The sequence below is a fragment of the Hyperolius riggenbachi genome, chromosome 7 (assembly GCF_040937935.1).
Source record: "Hyperolius riggenbachi isolate aHypRig1 chromosome 7, aHypRig1.pri, whole genome shotgun sequence".
Taxonomy (NCBI): domain Eukaryota; kingdom Metazoa; phylum Chordata; class Amphibia; order Anura; family Hyperoliidae; genus Hyperolius; species Hyperolius riggenbachi.
The window spans coordinates 21,711,656-21,732,696 of record NC_090652.1 but is presented as its reverse complement, the minus strand read 5'-3'; the positions used below and the strand labels follow the sequence as shown (position 1 = coordinate 21,732,696).

Genomic DNA, 21,041 nt, shown 5'->3' with positions numbered 1-21,041 from the left:
TTTCTCAAAATGACCTGTGAAATCCTAAAGGTACTCATTGGACTTTGGGCCCCTTAGCGCACCTAGGGTGCAAAAAAGTGTCACACATGTGGTATCGCCGTACTCAGGAGAAATAGTATAATGTGTTTTGGGGTGTATTTTTACACATACCCATGCTGGGTGGGAGAAATATTTCTGTAAATGGACAATTGTGTGTAAAAAAAAAAAAATTAAAAAAATCTCATTTACAGAGATATTTCTCCCGCCCAACATAGGTATGTGTAAAAATACACCCCAAAACACTTTATACTACTTCTCCTGAGTACGGCGATACCACATGTGTGACACTTTTTTGCAGCGTAGGTGCGCTAACTTGTGACAAAAAATAAAATATTCTATGAACTCACCATACACCTAACGGAATACCTTGGGGAGTCTTCTTTCTAAAATGGGGTCACTTGTGGGGTTCCTATACAACCCTGGCATTTTAGGGGCCCAAAACCGTGAGGAGTAGTCTAGAAACCAAATTCCTTAAAATGACTGTTCAGGGGTATAAGCATCTGCAAATTTTGATGACAGGTGGTCTGAGGGGCCGAATTTTGTGGAACCAGTCATAAGCAGGGTGGCCTCTTAGATGACAGGTTGTATTGGCACTGAAGTGCAGGAAGCGCAGGATGTTCTCAAATCGTGACCTGGACATTGCAGCAGAGAACATGGGCATGTGATGTATTGGGTGCGTAGACCAATAAGACCGCAATACATTTTTTTTGACTAGACCCATGTTAAAGAGAAGGCCCCAAAAAATGTCATGTTCGGAATCTTGGAGTGGCTTCCACCGTAAAGGCTGGGCATAGTAGCTTCTTGGATTGGCGGTTGCGTATTGTGTGGCATAACGGTTGGTCTCACCACAATTAAGTCGCACCGGCAGTGATTAGAAAAAAAAATTCTGTCACTGCGGTGGGGCGGGTTAGGGTTTGGCCGGGTGATCAGAAGCCCGCAGGGGGGCAGATTAGGGCCTGATCTGATGGATAGGAGTGCTAGGGGGTGACAGGTGGTGACAGGAGGTGCTTGATGGGTGTCTCAGTGGGTGATTAGAGGGAAGAATAGATGCAATCAATGCACTGGGGAGGTGATCAGAAAGGGGTCTGAGGGGGATCTGAGGGTTTGGCTGAGTGATCAGGAGCCCACACGGGGCAAATTAGGGCCTGATTTGATGGGTAGGTGTGCTAGGGGGTGACAGGAGGTGATTGATGGGTGTCTCAGGGTGTGAATAGAGGGGGGAATAGATGCAAGCAATGCACTGGGGAGGTGATCGGGGGGTATCTGAGGGCGATCTGATGGTGTGGGCCGGTCATTGGGTGCCCGCAAGGGGCAGAAGAGGGTTTGATCTAATGGCTATGATGGGTAGCAGTGACAGGTGGTGACAGGAGGTGATTGATGGGTGGTTAGAGGGGAGAACAGATGTAAATAATGCACTGGGGAGGTGATCAGAGGGGTCTGGGGGGCTATCTCAGGGTGTGGGCAGGTGATTTGGTGCCCGCAAGGGGCAGATTAGGGTCTAATCTGATGGGTAGCAGTGACAGGGGGTGACGGGGTGATTGATAGGTGATCAGTAGGTGATTACAAGAGAGAATATATGCAAGCAGTGCACTGGCGAGTTGATCAGAGGGGGTCTGGGGGCTATTTGAGGGTGTGGCGGGTGATTGGGTGCCTGCAAGGGGCAGATTAGGGTCTGATCTGATGGGTGGCAGTGACAGGGGGTGATTAGTGGGTGTTTAGAGGAGAGAAAAGATGTAAACAATGCACTTGGGAGGTGATCTGACGGCGGGTCTGCGGACGATCTGAGGGTGTGGGTGGGTGATCAGACGCCCGCAAGGGGCAGGTTAGGGTCTGATCTGATGGGTAGATGTGACAGGGGGTGATTGATGGGTGATTGACAGGTGATTATAGGGGAGGATAGATGTATACACTACACAGGGAGGGGGGGGGGGTCTGGGGAGGATCTGAGGGTGTGTGTGGGGGGGGGTGATCAGGAGCCCCCAGGGGGCAGTTAAGGGCCTAATCTAAAAAATAGCGTTGACAGATAGTGACAGGGAGTGATTGATGGGTGATTAGGGGGGTGATTGGGTGCAAAGAGGGGTCTGAGGGGGTGGGCAGGGGGGGTCTGAGGGGTGCAGAGGGAAGGGGGGGCAGGATCAGTGTGTTTGGTGCAAACTAGGGTGGCTGCAGCCTGCCCTGGTGGTCCCTCGATCACTGGGACCACCAGGGCAGGAGGCAGCCTGTATAATATGCTTTGTATACATTACAAAGCGTATTATACGCTTTAGTTGCGGTGATCCAGGGGTTTACAACCTGCCGGTGCTTCCGATCGGCTGGCGGGTTGACGTCGCGGGTGGGCGGAGCCTATTGCCGGCGGATGCACGCGCATTCCAGCGCGCGATCCCCGGCAACACAGTGCCCCAGGACCCGACGCCAATGTGCGTTACGTGGTCCTGGGGCTGCCACTTTGCCGCTGCCAATCTACAGTGGGCGGTCGGCAAGTGGTTAAAGGATACCCGAACTTACATGTGACATGATGAGATAGACATGTGTATGTACAGTGCCTAGCGCACAAATAACTATGCTATGCTCCTTTTTTTCTTTCTCTGCCTGAAAGAGTTAAATATCAGGTATGTAAGTGGCTGACTAAGTCCTGACTCAGACAGGAAGTGACTACAGTGTGACCCTCACTGATCGAAATTCCCCTTTTTACCTCTTTCTTGCTCTCAGAAGCCATTTTCTGCTAGGAAAGTGTTTTATAGTTGGAATTTCTTATCAGTGAGGGTCACACTGTAGTCACTTCCTGTCTGAGTCAGGACTGAGTCAGCCACTTACATACCTGATATTTAACTCTTTCAGGCAGAGAAAGAAAAAAAGGAACACAGCATAGTTATTTGTGTGCTGGGCACTGTACATACACATGTCTATCTCATCATGTCACATGTCAGTTCTGGTACCCTTTAAGTGAGTTGGTCGTTTGGTTGGCGTGTATGTACATACTTGTCAGGTAAAGAACTTATTGTGCGGTTGGTTGTGCATTAAGTTGGATGTGTGTATGAGCCTTTAGCTGTTCCAGCCCAGGGACTCTGACAACATTTAACAAGAGCTTGTTCAATGTGTTCTAGTGGTGTGAATCCCCTTGAGACAGCGCAAAACGGCACAGGGAAATTTGGGCGCACCATGCGCCGCCATATGCTGTAATGTAAATTAGGGCTATATCGGCGCTCAGACAGTACTGTAAGTTGGGTGCGGTCAAAAGACGGAGCCCAAATTTCTATAAAAACAGCGTAATTCCACCATCAGCAATAGCTGGCAGCCAAATTACGTCTTACCCCTGATTCCACGGGAACCTGGAACAGGAATAGTAATTAAAGGGACACTGAGGAGTGCCCGAATTTAGAAGAGTACACTTACCTGGGGCTTCTTCCAGCTCACCGTAGGCAGCAAGGTCCCCCGGCATCCTCCTGGCTCCTCTCCTTCAGCCTCCACCGGCCCCCGTTACCGGCGTCACCTGGCGACACCCGAGCCGGGTGTCGGGCCGGCTCTTCCCGGTTAATGACACATGGCGTCATCACGGCGGCCGGCGTGACAGGTCTGCGCATGCGCAGGATTTTTTTACTTTTGCAGGAGCAGGGTGAGCCATTTATCGGCTTTGCCCTGCACCCAAATTTCCAGATGCCTTAATTACATGGAAACCGTTCCCATCCGTGTTCCAGTGTAGCTTGTGCATGGCTTTGTGTTACTGTGACCGCACTCTTATGGGGCTGCGAAGGGGAGGGTCACGGCCAGCTGTGGTGGTGCAGAGGAGGACCGGAGAAGTCTCTGGATTATTCAGAGACTGTCTTCTACTGAAGTAAGTATCTAGCTTTTATTTTATTTCTTTCCTCACAGGCTTGCGTTAAAAACATAAAAGTCTGATACTCACTTATGAAGGCTCTGGATCAGGGCTCTCAAACTCGCGGCCCGCGGGACATTTGCGACCCTCAATACAATATTTTGTGGCCCGCGCCGGCAAAAGCTTCCTTATAGTTCGCTTCAGTGCTCCTAAGTAATCCGCCGCATCCCCGCCGCTAAACGAGGGCTGCAGAGCCCCCAAATCGCCCGGGGGGCAATCCGCTGGCATTTCCTGGAAGGGGCAGAGCTTTCAGCTTCTGCTCTGCCCCTCCTGACGTCAATCGCAGTGCATCGCCGTCTCTGCCCGCCCCTCTCTGTGAAGGAAGAGTGAGAGGGGCGGGCAGAGGTGGCGATGCACCACGATTGACGTCAGGAGGGGCAGAGCTGAAGCTGAAAGCTCTGCCGCTTCCAGGAAATGCCAGTGGATTGCCCCCCGGGCGATTTGGGGGCTCTGCAGCCCTTGTTTTGCGGCGGGGACACGGCGGATTACTTGTAATGGGAGCAATGAAGCTAACTATAAAAACAAAACAATCCCGTGCGCAATACCACACACTCCTCTATTAAAAATGCAGCCGATCTAAATTGATGCCAGTTCTCAATTCCATACAAAATGATCATATGCGCTCAGTCAGGTAAATTCACTGCCCTTCTGATTCACTGACCAGAAGGGCAGTGAATTTACCTGACTGAGCACATATGATCATTTTGTATGATCATTTTAGCTGGTGAGTGCGATCACAAGAGGTGTGGTGGCGGTTTGAAAATCTTGAAGTTGGTTTAGAGATCTATAAGGTTAAATAGGCAAAATAGTTCGCTTCAGTGTGAATTTGATTTTGAAATAAAAATCAATGCTAGGGACGGGGGGAGCTGCTGATTGATTGATTCCCTTATGCGGCCCAGCCTCATCCTGACTTTGCCTTCTGCGGCCCCCAGGTAAATTGAGTTTGAGACCCCTGCTCTGGATCCTATTGACTCCTCCCTCCCCTATGCAGTTCCCTGGTGATCTAGGGCTTCACCACCAATATAGGTTCCCTGGTGGTCTAGAATGGGCCAAACAAAATGCAAAGTGGGGAAACCATTGGCGGGCCAGAATTTGATGGCTCTGCAGGACAGAATTGGCCCGCGGGCCAGGGTTTGACATGTATGCTATAGAGCCCTTCCTGTCGCATTTTGATTGCCTCGTTCCAGCACTGGCACCCCCAATCCACGTATTCGACCAACTGGTCCAATATGCCTTCGGGACCCCTTCCGGCTTCAAGAGCACCTGTGTACCCAAGTGTGCATGGCAATGTTACTGCTGCTTCGTGCATCAGGCTCCTTGGCACCATACTTGGATTCCTTTGTGTTAAAGTAAACCTGTAGCAAACCTAAAAAATAAGAGATACCTATGGAGAGGGCTGGCTCTGGATCCAATAGAGCTTTATGGTGTAGATCCTGCCGGCCACCGAGACTGTGTAAGTCACACACGGGGAGTCCAGTGTGGCAAGAGGCCCATCAAACCTCCCAAAAGACATCCAAAAGTTCCAGTTTCCACATAGGACTCGACCCTCCAACGTGTAATATACAAAGAGGTATTTATTGATCCATAGCGGTGATACAGCACACCTCCCTCCCCACTTTTAAAACAAAAGTGGGGAGGGAGAAAGCAGTCGGGATCCCCCTTTAGCAAGACATTTTAGAGAACAAGGTCATAATGTTAGTCAGTTAAGGTGGCTGATTTTAGAGGTAGTGCAATTCCAGGAAAGTGGTGATCGTAGAACCACCTTACTTAGACGTGAGGCCTGGTGGATGGAGAAACTGGGGACAAGTCACCATATGGCTTGAATGAAGACTTCAGTCTCAGATGCTACCTATGAATTTGTGAGTTGCTCTCTAGCCCTAAAAGGGTTAATGTATCTTTTAAGCATGTGCCCGCTCCCCAATTAATTGGGTGTGGTGTGTAAGTCTGATTCTATATATTCATTTGGTTTTGCCAGATTCATTTGAGCACTTGAGAAAGGGCCTCTGCCCGAAACGTTGTGCTTTTCTGTGTGCTGTATCACCGCTATGGATCAATAAATACCTCTTTGTATATTACACGTTGGAGGGTCGAGTCCTATGTGGAAACTGGAACTTTCCAATAGAGCTTTCCCTGTCCCCTCTCAGTTCCCATTATTCCATGATATGAGTAGCACGGTACAGTGTAGGGGGCAGGGCCGGATTTAGGCCAAGGCCTCCTAGGCCATGGCCTAGGGCACTACAGGAGCAAGGGCACCAAAGCAGCAGGCTAAACTGGTGCAGCATTTGCATGTTTGCAAATGCTGCAAAGAAGGGAGATCAGGCTAGCGTCTGACTGTGATACTCTACTGCTAGCCTCCTGTGCAGCAATCACCTTGCTCTCTGTGCACGTTTGCATTGTGGCTGGTGACTATAGACTTGGGCAGCATTGGAAACAGAAAGGAAGAGGAAGATTCTGCACTAGAGCTGAGTGGAGAAATAAGTGACACTGATGGCTGCTGCGGTGTGAAGGTGAGCTGGCTACCTATACTGAAGGGGGTGAAGGGGAAGGAGGGATTAAGGGAGTCATCTGGCTACCTATACTGAAGGGAAAGGGGGAGGAGTCATCTGGCTACCTATACTGGAGGGAAGGGGGAGGGGTCATCTTGCTACCTATACTGGAGGGAAGGGGGAGGGGTCATCTTGCTACCTATACTGGAGGAAAGGGGGAGCGGTCATCTTGCTACCTATACTGGAGGGAAGGGGGGAGGGGTCATCTCGCTAACTATACTGGAGGGAAGGGGAGGGGTAATCTCGCTACCTATACTGAAGGGGGGCGGCTGGTGACAGTGGCCTAGGGTGGTAAAGAGTACAAATCCGTCCCTGGTAGGGGGAGGGTATCAGGCACATCATGTGGAGGGTAGGAGGCACAGTATGGTGTAGGGGAGAGGGTAGGAGGCACGGTATGGTGTAGGGGAGAGGGTAGGTGGCACAATATGGTGTAAGGTTGGGATAACTTTCCCTGGTGGTCTTGTGGTCACCCTCCCGTTGATCTCTCTGGTCCCTCTTTGCCCTTTTTTATTTTTTTGCCCTTCCATTGCCCTTCATAGTGGTCCCCTTATCCCTTCCATTACTCTGCCTGGTGGTCCCCCTTCACCCTTCCATTGCTCTCCCTGGTGGCCCCCTTCGCCCTTTCATTACTCTGCCTGGTGGTCCCTCTTTGTCCTTCCATTGCTCTCCCTGGTGGTCCCCCTTCACCCCCTTCCATTGCTCTCTTTGGTCCTCTGGAGCCTCCGGAAAAACTGATCCATGCCACAGGTCAATTTTTACACAGATCAGTTTTCCATCTATGCCAGTAGTAAAAATGTTTCTGTACCGTGTTAGCCAAACAATATATGTAGGTAGAAAAAAACAAAGTCTTGTAAAAGTAATACCTTTTAATGGCTAACTGATAAAGTTAAATAATGCAAGCTTTCTGGGATCTAGTCCCCTTCTTCAGGCATATTTCTAGATGTTAGCTGTAGTAAAACACTGATGCAGGGAAGCTGCATGAAGATGGCAGTTGTGTTGGTTGCTGTTTAGCAGTTAGATGTCAGGTGATCAGCAGGCTGGAGCCAGTGAGCTTATGCAAGCAAACACGAAATCCAGCAGGCCTCTGAAGATAGTGAAGCCAAGTCAATCATGTTACATAAGGAGTCATGAATCCCATTCCACAATTTAAACCTTCTGTTAATGTCTTGAACATTTTCATAAATTTGTACTCAGAAATCTTTCTTGCTTGTTCATTTTTGAAGTTACCCTTAAGAATAAATACTTTTAGATCTTGCATGCTGTGTCCTTGTTCGCAGAAGTGTTGGCCCACTGGTGTGTCCATTTTACCCTCATTAATTTTAAAGCGGTGATGGTTCATTTTTGTGCGCAGTTTTTGTCCTGTTTCTCCTATATAGATACCTCTTGAGGGGCATTTCATGCAGCGTATCATGTATACAACATTGGATGATTCACAGGAAAATTGGTCTGATATTTGATGATATTTCTGTGAGTTTGGTATTTGTATTTGGCTTGTGCACAAGATATAAGGGCAGGTCTCACACCTTGCGTTATTGCAGGGTAATGTGCCTGGAGTTTCTGGTGTAGATAATGCACTTCTGATAATCATTTGTCTCAAATTGGGAGGTTGTCTGAAAGCAAGCATTGGTAAATCAGGAAAAACTTCTTTCAGGCGTTTGTCTTTATGAAGTATCGGTTGCAGGGCTTTCGATATCTTCCTCAGTGTCTTTAATCTTGGGTTGTAGGTGACCACTATTGGGACTCTGTTGTTTTCAGTCTTTGGGGTGTATTTCAATAGTTCCTCTCTAGATTTTAAAGTTGCTCTGTGTATTTGATCATCAACGATTCGTGGACGATATCCCTGATCTATGAATATATTACGTAGTGACATAAGTTGTCTGTCTCTGTCCTCTGAAACAGAACATATTCGGTTATACCTCAGAGCCTGGCTGTAAACAATAGATTTTTTGGTGTGTTCCGGGTGGAAACTATTCCACTTGAGGTAAATATGCCGGTCAGTTGGTTTATGGTAGATGGATGTTTCTAAAAAATCTATCTTGTATGTAAATTGTAGTATCCAGGAAACTGACATGGGAGGATGAAAAGTTGAGCGTTAACTTGATGTTCTTGTGGTATTCTGAGAAGTTTTTGTGGAATTTGATTAATTCTTCCTGTGATGCTGTCCAAATTAATAGGATATCGTCTATAAATCTGTAGTAAGCCCATGGTTTAATTTCACACGTTGAAAGGAAGTTTTCCTCCAATCTGGCCATAAATAAATTTGCATACTGGGGCGACATCCTACTTCCCACAGCACTGCCCATTGTCTGTAGATACATATCATTCCCAAATGAAAAATAGTTATGAGTTAGTATATATTTGATAAGTTGTAGTGTGGGCTCTGTTGGTAGATCATTCAACTGAAGGAAATGTTGGCAAGCTGCAATACCATCCTCGTTTGGAATGTTGGTATAAAGGGATTCAACATCCATTGTAGCCAGGATAGCACCCTCTGGGATTGGACCCATGGCAGTCAATTTGTTAAGAAGGTCAGTGGTGTCCTGGATGTAGCTGGCTGTATTCCTTACCATGGGTTTAAGGATGTTTTCTACCCAGCCAGATATCTTTTCTGTTAGTGTCCCCAAACCAGAGATGATAGGTCGACCTGGGTTTCCTTCTTTGTGTATTTTTGGTAAGATATAGAAGGTGCCTATTTTCGGATTATCTGGTATTAATTTAAGTATGTTAGTTGATACTGAGGAAAGATCATTAAGCATATTCTTCAATTCCCTTGAGTATTGTAGCGTGGGGTTTGTTTCTAGTCTTTTGTAGTAGGTGTTGTTGGAGAGCTGTTTGTTTGCTTCTTGAACATAGGTGGATTTATCCAAAATCACTACAGCTCCTCCTTTGTCAGCTGGTTTAATTACTATGTTGTTATTGCTTTTAAAGAGGAGCTGTTAGGTATAAGGTCTCAGAGAAAATAAACACATATATCAATAGCTAAAGATTGGCTGTACTTACATTACATATGCATTTCACTGTCCACGTTTGGATTTCACAGAATTTTTATATAGTATATGCAGAGATAGATGCTCCTGACAGCTCATGGCAGGCTCCATGTTTTTCTGCCAAATTGTCATGTCCTGCCTGCTTCCTGATCACAGAGGAGCTCGTACAGAATAACACAGTGTGCAGTGAATATTAATGAGCCATGTGGCTAGGAACAATAGCTGACTCCTGCAGTGTACTCTGCCCCGAGATTTATCAGTGCCTCGCGCTGGACTGATTAGAAAGCTGCTGTAACGTCTCATTAGCAGCCGAGGGGAGGGCCCCAGAATGCTTTGCAGTTTACTATGCGGCTTGCGTCCTTATGGGTCTATAATGCTGGGAATACACGGTTAGTTTTTGCCTTCGTTTAAACCTTCGTTTCGATTGTGCCTTTTGTCCTTTTCGATCCCGAAATAATCGGTCATACGGTTAATATCACCACCCACGGTTTCGTTTTTTTTTTCGATTCTGATGGTTTCGTTTTTCCAGTGATCGAAGGCTGCAAAGAAACGAAACGAAAATCCCTTTTTACAGGGACGGACTAGCATAAACGAATATATAATCGATCTGAACAGCCATCAAGCCTACCAATGGCTCGATTAGATGGATAAAGAGAGATAATATCAAACATGTTCGATCACTAGTCGTTCGTTTTTGGGGTCTATTAATCGAAACTATAATGAGATTATGACTATTTTCACATACGTTTTCAACACTCGATTCGTTTACCGAACGAATCGAAGGTTTAAACGAAGGCAAAAACGAACCGTGTATTCCCAGCATAACAGCCTTTAAGATAAGCACACATCAAAGGTAACTGAGATTTTTATCTTCACTAATGGCTTTCTGGCTTCCTTCTAAACTGTTTAACACAGGAGAATAGAGGTTTAAATTAGCTTCTGCAGCCTGACAGTTAAGGTGGCCATACACTGGCCCGATTTGCGGCAGTTTCGACAGCAGATTCGATCACTGGGATCGAATCTGCTGCCAATCGTTCGCGCAACACGCACCCGCCGATCCGATTTCCTCCCGAAATCGGATCGGTCCGTCGATCGCGCCGTGCGGGAAATTACCCTCGATCGCCCGCGGGTAGGGAGCGCGTCGCTAGCGGCGGCCGATCCGATCAGGTATACATTACCTGAGGCTGGCTCCCGGGCATCCCGTCCGTCACTGCTCCTGTCATGGCGCCTCCGGCATCCTCGCATAACTTCCGCTGTCATGCCAGTGACAGCGGAAGTACAACTAGAGGGCGCTCTATTTGAACTTCCGCTGTCACTGGTGTGATAGCTTAAGTTCTATGCGGATGCCGGAGCCGGAGGTGCCACATGACGGGGACATCACGCCCGGGAGCCAGCCTCAGGTAATGTATACCGGCGGGGGGAGCGGCGGTAGCACCACCACAACAGATTGTGATCGGTTTCAGGCTGAAATCGATTCACAATCTGTTTGCAGGAAAGGCAGCCATACGATCCCTCTCTGATCAGATTCGATCAGATAGGGATCTGTCAGCTGGTCGATCTGATGGCACATCGACCAGTGTATGGCTGCCTTAACTCTTTAAGGTTCAGTATTGCTTTCCTTTCTTGAGTGTTGAGGTTGTAGCGTGTCTGTATTTGTTTGTCCAGTATCTCCAATTTGATTCTTTTCCTGAAGTTGTCAATATATTCTTCTAATTTCTTGTTCCGCCCTGATTTTGGTGTCCAGGTACTGCTCTTTTTGGTTTTGCTATTTGTAGGTTCGGTGTTTTCAAATGATGAATATTTAGGTTTGTTATGAAAAAATTCCTTTAGTCTTATCCTCCGAAAAAATTCTTCCATGTCACTACAAAATTCTGTTTCATCAAATCTTTTGGTGGGGCAAAAAGTGAGTCCTTTAGATAGAACAGCTAATTCAGTCTTGCTAGGGTTATAGCTGGACAAGTTAACCACAGGTAAAAGTTTGGCAGATTTAGGCTCTGAATGGGGTTCACTTGTATCATTCTCCAGAATGTTTGCAGCTTTGAGTCTCAGGCTGTCGAGTTTATTTTTCTTGTTTTGAATTAAACGGTGCTGTAATTGTTTGTAGAATTTCTGTAATGTAGATTTAAGGCTTTCTGATGATGGTCCTTGCATTGTAGAATAGAGTAAATGTAGATTATCTTGGGTAATTCTCTTCTTGCTGTAACAAACCTTAATGAGATGATTCCTGATCCTTTCCGCTGTTCTGTAGCAGAGTTGCTGTGAAAAATGGGTGTTGAAGGTATGCTGAATTGGGTTTCTGATAGTAATACCTTTTGGGATCAGATTTTCTTTCTTGCACTTTGATAGAAAAAAGATGTCACTGTCTAGTTGTGCCAATTTCTTCAGTAGGGTTTTACATTCCAAATGTGTGCGGTACATTACGGTATCTTGCATGATGATAGTACTAAAAATGTTTCTGTACCGTGTTAGCCAAACAATATATGTAGGTAGAAAAAAAAAAAAAAAAAAAAAAAAAAGATTGGAGGAAAACTTTTTCAACGTGTGAAATTAAACCATGGGCTTACTTCAGATTTATAGACGATATCCTATTAATTTGGACAGCATCACAGGAAGAATTAATCAAATTCCACAAAAAATTCTCAGAATACCACAAGAACATCAAGTTAACGCTCAACTTTTCATCCTCCCATGTCAGTTTCCTGGATACTACAATTTACATACAAGATAGATTTTTAGAAACATCCATCTACCATAAACCAACTGACCGGCATATTTACCTCAAGTGGAATAGTTTCCACCCGGAACACACCAAAAAATCTATTGTTTACAGCCAGGCTCTGAGGTATAACCGAATATGTTCTGTTTCAGAGGACAGAGACAGACAACTTATGTCACTACGTAATATATTCATAGATCAGGGATATCGTCCACGAATCGTTGATGATCAAATACACAGAGCAACTTTAAAATCTAGAGAGGAACTATTGAAATACACCCCAAAGACTGAAAACAACAGAGTCCCAATAGTGGTCACCTACAACCCAAGATTAAAGACACTGAGGAAGATATCGAAAGCCCTGCAACCGATACTTCATAAAGACAAACGCCTGAAAGAAGTTTTTCCTGATTTACCAATGCTTGCTTTCAGACAACCTCCCAATTTGAGACAAATGATTATCAGAAGTGCATTATCTACACCAGAAACTCCAGGCACATTACCCTGCAATAACGCAAGGTGTGAGACCTGCCCTTATATCTTGTGCACAAGCCAAATACAAATACCAAACTCACAGAAATATCATCAAATATCAGACCAATTTTCCTGTGAGTCATCCAATGTTGTATACATGATACGCTGCATGAAATGCCCCTCAAGAGGAATCTATATAGGAGAAACAGGACAAAAACTGCGCACAAGAATGAACCATCACCGCTTTAAAATTAATGAGGGTAAAATGGACACACCAGTGGGCCAACACTTCTGTGAACCAGGACACAGCATGCAAGATCTCAAAGTACTTGTTCTTAAGGGTAACTTCAAAAATGAACAAGCAAGAAAGATTTCTGAGTACAAATTTATGAAAATGTTCAAGACATTAACAGAAGGTTTAAATTGTGGAATGGGATTCATGACTCCTTATGTAACATGATTGACTTGGCTTCGCTGTCTTCAGAGGCCTGCTGGATTTCGTGTTTGCTTGCATAAGCTCACTGGCTCCAGCCTGCTGATCACCTGACATCTAACTGCTAAACAGCAACCAACATAACTGCTAAACAGCAACCAACACAACTGCCATCTTCATGCAGCTTCCCTGCATCAGTGTTTTACTACAGCTAACATCTAGAAATATGCCTGAAGAAGGGGACTAGATCCCAGAAAGCTTGCATTATTTAACTTTATCAGTTAGCCATTAAAAGGTATTACTTTTACAAGACCATCTATGCCAGTGTGAACCGGGCCGTATTCTCTGCTGCCCATCACTTTTTGCTGCTGCCCATGCGCACTTCTCCCTGTGCCGAAAAACATGCAAGCACAGTGTATTTATTCGTCATCTCCGAATGATGGTCTGAAGTGTGCAAGCCTTAAAGGGAAACTGAAGAGAGGAGAATATGGAGGCTGCCATATTTATTTCCTTTTAAACAATACCAGTTACCTGGCAGCCCTGCTCATCTATTTGGCTGAAGTAGTGTCTGAATCACACCAGAAACAAGCGTGCAGCTAATCTTGTCAGATTTTGCAATAATGTCAGAAACACCTGATCTGCTGCATGCTTGTTCAAGGTCTATGGCTAAAAGTATTAGAGGCAAAGGATCAGCAGGACAGCCAGGCAACTGGTTTTGTTTAATAGGAAATAAATATGGCAGCCTCCATATACTTTTCACCTCATTTGTCCTTAATCTCTGTTTCCTTTAACTCCACCCACACTTTTTGTACCGCCCATCACCGCTGCCCTCAAAGTTTTCACCTCTGGCTTTTATGTAAATGGCTCATCAGCCATCTATAAGCAACCTGAGCACCTGAAATTAACCTCAAATTAATTTTTTAAAACTAAACCTCAGAAGAAGGGAGGTTTGTAATAGCAAGCCCCTCCAAGTGTCCAAAATCCTGCTGAACTGTCCCGATTTGGGGGGGGAGGGTGCTCCCGCTACCCGGGCGCCACTCCCCTTTTGTCCCGGCCGGCTCAGCAGAGAGGGGGAAAAAATCGAGGCGCCAGCCGTGCCAATGCGGTATGCAGGATCGGCATCACATTCCTCCCTCCCTTCCTCCAAATGTGCCCCCCCCCTGCTTGCAGAGTAAGTGTGCGCAGCGGAGTGGGCTGTCAGCTTACCATTCATCCACGCATACCGGCAGCCGGCTTCACTCTGCTTCCTGTGACGTCACAGGTAACAGGAAGCAGAGTGAAGCCGGCTGCTGGTACGCGTGGATGAATGGTAAGGTGACAGCTCGCTCCGCTGCACACACTTAGTCTGCAAGCGGGGGGGGGGGGGCACATTTGGAGGAAGGGAGGGATGAATGTGATGCCGATCCCGAATACTGCATTGGCGCGGCTGCCGCATCGATCATTTTTTCGCCTCCTCTCCAGTGGCACCCTCCTCCCCACCCACTAGCACCCACACCCACATACATTTTTGTATAATCTTTATGGTATGCGTGACTTGGGGTGACTCAGGGGTGTGGCCTAAGTGTCCCGCTTTCTGATTTCAAAATGTTGGGAGGTATGGTAACAGTGTACCATGAGGGTACGGGGGTTGGGGAGAGAGTCAATACTTACCTACAGGGGCTCCTCCTGCGGCCTCTCATCCATACTGTGGTCCCCATCTCCCCCTCACAGTGCTGCATTTTCCTGAGGTCGGCAGTTGTGCATGCATGCCTTCTGCAATGCATGCTTGGAGATGTAGTCCGTGCAAGAGAGTACAGAGATCCCAGCATGCATTGCGGCAGGTGCGCAGCCAGTGGCGTAGCTAAGGAGCTGTGGGCCCCGATGCAAACTTTACAATGGGGCCCCCAAGCACTCTATACATAACTGACCCGGCGCACCAAAACCTGCCAATGGCAATTACAGTGTCAGAGGTGCAAGAAGGGGATGGGGAACAGCTTGTTAATGATTACCACTATTTAAAGTATCTGTAGAAGTGATTAATTAGAGTGACCAGACGTCCCGGATTGCCCGGGACACGTCCCGGATTCGGGGTCTGCTGTCCCAGGCTGCATGAGGTCCCGGGAAACGTCCCGCTTTCATCAGCGGGACGTCCCGGCCTCGGGACTCTGGCCACTCTATGCTTATGAACTGGCAGCGGCGTCTATAGACGCCGTGCCAGTTCATTGTCCGCAGCCCCGCTCCAGCCTCCTCTTCCGGTGTCTGTTCCGACACCGGCAGGCGAGCAGGGCTACGGCAAGATGGCTGCCGAATCCCTGTACTAGTGGAGACTATTTGTCTCCAGTACAGGGCTTCGGGCGCCATCTTGTCGTAGCCCTGCTCTGCCAGGCTGTCAGCGCGGGAGACTTCAGGAGGAAGGTGGTCCTGGGAGCAGCGCGCCAGAGGCCGGAGACTTCTGCCAGGTGAGTAAATGCTTTCTTTTTCAGGTGAAATGTTTGCCCGCATTGTTTCTTTTCTGGGGAAATGTTTGCCCGCATTGCGTTTCTTTTCTGGGGAAATGTTTGCCCGCATTGCGTTTCTTTTCTGGTGAAATGTTTGCCCGCATTGCGTTTCTTTTCTGGGGAAATGTTTGCCCGCATTGTGTTTCTTTTCTGGTGAAATGTTTGTCCACATTGCGTTTCTTTTCTGGTGAAATGTTTGCCCGCATTGCGTTTCTTTTCTGGTGAAATGTTTGCCCGCATTGTTTCTTTTCTGGGGAAATGTTTGCCCGCATTGCGTTTCTTTTCTGGGGAAATGTTTGCCCGCATTGCGTTTCTTTTCTGGGGAAATGTTTGCTCGCATTGCGTTTCTTTTCTGGGGAAATGTTTGCCCGCATTGCGTTTCTTTTCTGGGGAAATGTTTGCCCGCATTGCGTTTCTTTCCTGGGGAAATGTTTGCCCGCATTGCGTTTCTTTTCTGGGGAAATGTTTGCCCGCATTGCGTTTCTTTTCTGGGGAAATGTTTGCCCGCATTGCGTTTCTTTTCTGGGGAAATGTTTGCCCGCATTGCAGTAATTTTCTGGTGAAATGTTTGCCCGCATTGCAGTAATTTTCTGGTGAAATGTTTGCCCGCATTGCAGTAATTTTCTGGTGAAATGTTTGCCTGCATTGCGTTTATTTTGTACTGACATGTTGCCCGCATTGCGTTTATTTTGTACTGACATGTTTGACCGCATTGCGTTTTTATTTTGTACTGACATGTTGCCCGCATTGCGTTTATTTTGTACTGACATGTTGCCCGCATTGCGTTTATTTTGTACTGACATGTTGCCAGCATTGCATTTATTTTGTGCTGACATGTTGCCCATTGCATTTAGTGTCTGGTGTCCGGGGTAACTGTTACTGCATTTATTATTTAATGGTCATAGATGGCTATGTTTGCTGCTTTGTGGTTACGGTATACTATTAGCATCACACAGTTTCTGCACACCCATGATGCAAAGTCTTGTTTGTCCACATCATGGCGTAAACACTGCTTTCTTATGCCTCGGTGTTACATCATTACGTTAGCTCCACCCATACAATGTCATGGCCACGCCCATTGTTCGCCGCGGCGCGCTGCGCGTGCCGCAGCGCCCCCCCCCCCCCCCGTGCACCTACCCTCCCTGTCCCAGGTTGGACCTACAAAAATCTGGTCACTCTAGATTAATATGAGCACAGGACCAATAGAGAGCTATATATTGTAGTTGAGAGAAGGCCCTTTGGGTCCCTCTGGCAAGGCCCCGATGCGGTCACAACCTCTATTGCTACGCCCTTGCGAGCAACTCTGGAAAAATGAAAAGGCACCACTGTGCGGAGAAAATGTCGACTAGACGACTACCATACACAAGTGAGGCCACAGGAGCAGCCCCTGTAGGTAAGTAATGTCGCCTTTCCACCACACACTATTACAAACTACATTTTCAAAAAATAATTATTATTTGAGGTGCTCAGAGCATTAAAACTAAATTGCTGCATACAGTGAAGTATACAAATAATTTCACTCAAATATATATTTTAATACTCAAACGGATATGAAGTGTTTAAGTAGCTTTCAGCACATTACGTGCCATTGCTTCAATAAATAGGCGGATGAATCATTGGTATGGGCGGAGCCAGGATTCATAGGGCTGCCTTTACGTTAAGCAGCCAGAAATACTGCGCATGCTCGTAGACTATTGACCTGCAGAGAACTGGTGGCGGTCACGTGAATAAGTGGACGGCAGTAGAGAAACGCCCATAGTGCTGCTGCTGGCAATCTCTGCCACTAGAGCACGAGCTGCACGCCTCGGCAGTGGCGGCCATTTTGCTGAAGCCCAGCATTACCAGCCATAGAGAGGAGGCCACACCCCCAGCTTGCTCCGGACAATGTGTATCCCCCCAGCCATGTGAGAAGCCCCCCTGCAGCCAGGTGTGTGAATGCTGAGTGGGAAGAGGAGGAGAGGAATGAGCTGTGTGTTTGGGGGACCCTCACATGGTGTAGAGACCCCCTTTGTGAATCAGCTGTTCCTCCAGACTTTGCAGCAGCTCTGCCTGTGTCCCCTCTCTGCTGGAGGGGCTGCCTGTGTCTGCTGCAAGCTGCCATTATCACCCTAGTAAGTGCTGCCTGTGTCCCCTTTCTGCTGGAGGTGCTGCCTGTGTCTGCTGCAAGCTGCCATCATCAGCCCAGTAAGTGTCACATTTATATTACTCTGTGTGTACAATATGTGTATACAGTGTGTGTGTATACAGTTTATAACTATGTGTGTGTGTGGTCATGCAAAACAGAAGTTTGATTTATTAAAACAAAGGGTATTTGTGACCATTTAGGTTGGATTGAGCATATGAGGTGTCCCACAATGCATCGCTGCTGAATATGCAAATCATCTCTTTGTTGTCCCTGATAGCTAAACACACCTCCAGAACCGCTGGAATGCAATGATGTTTAAGCTTGTTAAGGTGGCTGGATGGTGTATTGGTTAAGGGCTCTGCCTCTGACACAGGAGACCAGGGTTCGAATCTCAGCTCTGCCTGTTCAGTAAGCCAGCACCTATTCAGCAGGAGACTTTAGGCAAGTCTCCCTAACATTGCTGCCGTCTATAGAGCGCGTCCTAGTGGCAGCAGCTCTGGCGCTTTGAGTCCGCCAGGAGAAAAGCGCGATATAAATGTTCTGTGTCTTGTTTAATTTTGCAGAACCAAAAACTAAAATCTACTTACCTGGGGCTTCCTACAGCCCTTGCAGTAGTACTGTGCCCTTGCCGCAGGTGGCCCTGGGTGCCCTCCGGTGCAAGATGCCTACTGCGCATGCACCAGCGGCTCTCCGAGTCGTGCTGATGTCAACCAGACTGTACTGCGCAGGCACAGTAGTTCTGTGTAGTCCTGCGCAGTACAGTCTGGATGACATCAGTGCGACTCTGTGAGCCGCACACTGAAGTGCAGTAGATGCTGACCTGGCGAGGTCGGCTTCTGCAGCAGAGAAGATCGGGAACCTCCGGAGCAGCGGCGAGGGCACAGGACGGCTGCCAGGGGCTGGAGGAAGCCCCTGGTAAGTGGATTTTTGGTTTTTATTTTCCCTGTATGTATCCTTCAAAACAGATGGTATTTGCGATAATTCAGGTTGGAGTGAGTTTTGAGGTGTCAGTTAATTGGAGTTATATATTTGTACGCAGGCTTGTGAAGACGTCATGTAATGAGCTGCAGAGCTTTCCCAGTCCTCTCCTGGTTGTGTGTGACTCCGGTTCCTATAAGGTGTCAGGATGTCCCAGTCTGTTCCTTCATAGAGGAGCGAGTTTATCCTGAAGGACACAAGACTCTGGGAGGACATAATGATGGAGAATCAGCCGTCCCTCATATCACCAGGTAAGGAAAGAGCCATACAGAGGGACCGCCTACATCCCCCCCCCATATCACCAGGTAAGGGAGGAGTCACACGTAGGGACCGCCTACATCCCCTCCCCCTCATATCACCAGGTAAGGAAAGAGTCACATGGAGGGTCCGCCTACATCCCCTCCCCCATATCACCAAGTAAGGGAAGACTTTCATCTCTTGTAACGGAAAGATTCATACGTAGGGAACACCTCCCCCCCCTCCCCCCATATCACTAGGTAAGGGGAGACTTTCATCTCTTGTAACGGAAAGAGTCATACGGGGCGACCGCCTACACCCCCCTCCCTCCTTCCCTCATATCACCAGCTAAGGGGAGACTTTCATCTCTTGTAACGGAAAGTCATACGGAGGGACTGCCCACACCCTTCCCCCCCATATCACCAGGTAAGGGAAGACTTTCTGTAATGGAAACAATCACATGGAAGGTCCACCTACAGACCCCTCCCCTTCCCTCCGGTCTGTGAAACATGTAGGAATAATGTAATCACTAAGTGTGTATGTTTCCTACAGATGGGCCTACAAGCAGAAACCCACCAAAGAGATATGCAGGTCCTCTTTATTCCCGGGATTGTACACAGGATGGTCACACCATCCCTCACCATTATCAGGTAGGCGGAACTCAAAAAATGTCAGACCGAGGTTATTATTAGCAGTGCGCTAAATACAATTTTTTTTTTTTTTTTACTTTTTCGGTTTAGGCTAAAGAGCAGCTTGATGTGAAAATTGTAGTTAAAGAGGAAGAAGAAGAGGAAGACACGGATATGAGAAGTGATCAGAGGTCTATGGAGGAGGGTGACATAATCATGATGGGGACTATTAAAGGGGAAGTAGAAGACATGCATGTGAGGGGTGATCAGCAGACTACACTGGAGAGCAAGATGATGGGGACAATTAAAGAGGAAGAAGAGGAGGACTCGTATGTGAGGAGTGATCAACAGTCTATGGAGGGTGGCATGATGGTGATAATTAAAGAAGAAGAGATGGATGAGAGGAGTGATCAGCAGTCTATGGAGGAGGGAGGAATGATGAAGACAACGACAGAGGAAGAGACGTATGTGAGGAGTGATCAGACGCCTGCGGAGGAGGGAGGAATGACAATAAATCAGGAGGCATATTTCCTGCATATTGGCTTAGGTGAGTAATGACAACACAAACAGAACTTGCAGAGATTTTTATTTTTTGTACAAGTTTCAGATGTGCAGATCATTATCAGTGATTAGGTGATACTTTACTATAAACGGTGGCCAGTAAAGTACATACTATTACGTATTTTTCGGCATATAAGACTTGCCGACGTTTACAGGGCAAAATATATCTACGTAACCTTGTGTATCTGTTCCAGAAGCTTCTTGTAGATGTTTTCCCCCAGTCATTGTCCTCCTGTGTCCCCTTCTGTCCATCCTCTGTCCCCCTGTGTTCTCCTTTGCGCCTCCTGTGTGTCCCCGTGTCCTCCTTTTGCACCCTTATGTCCCCCTGTGCTCTCCTTCTTCAGTTCTCCTTTTCCCGTGTCTTAATCCAGTCCCCTTGTGTCCTCCTTTGCTCACATATGTCCCCTTCTCTTTCTCTGTGTCATCTTCCGATCCCCCTATGTATCCTGTGTGTCCCCTTCTGTTCTTCTGTGTCATCCTCTGGTCCCCCTGTGTCCCCTTTTTTTCCCTGTGTCATCCTTCGGTTCCCCCCCCCCCCCCCCCCCCGTCTCTTCCACTCCCCGTGTGTAAAAACAATCAATGTATGTCTTACCTCATCCAGCGGTGATCGCAGACCCCTCTTCTGCGGCGCTACTCCTCTAGCGCCAGCTTCTGCTGATTGTGTCATCAACAGAAGCCGACACTAGGAGAGCCATGCAGGAGAGGAGAGGTCTGTGTGACTGGATAAGCTGAGACATGCTGCTGCTCCCTTTTTTTTTTTTTTTTTTTACACAAGGTGAGAGGAGGAGACCGGGGAAGAGGGACCGGAGGACATCACAGGGGGAGATGCAAGGAATCCCCGACATCGAGGTGGTTCGTATTGGGGGTTGATCATAAGTTGAGGACTCCCTGCATTTGGCATATGAGATGCAGGCACTTTTTCCTCCCCATTTTTTGGGGTAGAAAAAATTCATCTTATTTGCCCC

At 47.3% G+C, this 21,041-nt stretch overlaps 1 protein-coding gene across 1 annotated transcript in view; it reads left to right on the top strand.

Annotated features, from left to right (window-relative positions):
* The window catches only part of LOC137525939 (zinc finger protein 605-like), a 59,945-nt gene that overhangs the window by 27,967 nt on the left and 10,937 nt on the right, over positions 1 to 21,041 (top strand). The window contains exons 8-9 of the mRNA XM_068247147.1: positions 19,439 to 19,536; positions 19,627 to 20,062. Coding sequence (XP_068103248.1) covers positions 19,439 to 19,536; positions 19,627 to 20,062 — 534 coding nt within the window. The remainder of the gene's footprint in view (positions 1 to 19,438; positions 19,537 to 19,626; positions 20,063 to 21,041) is intronic.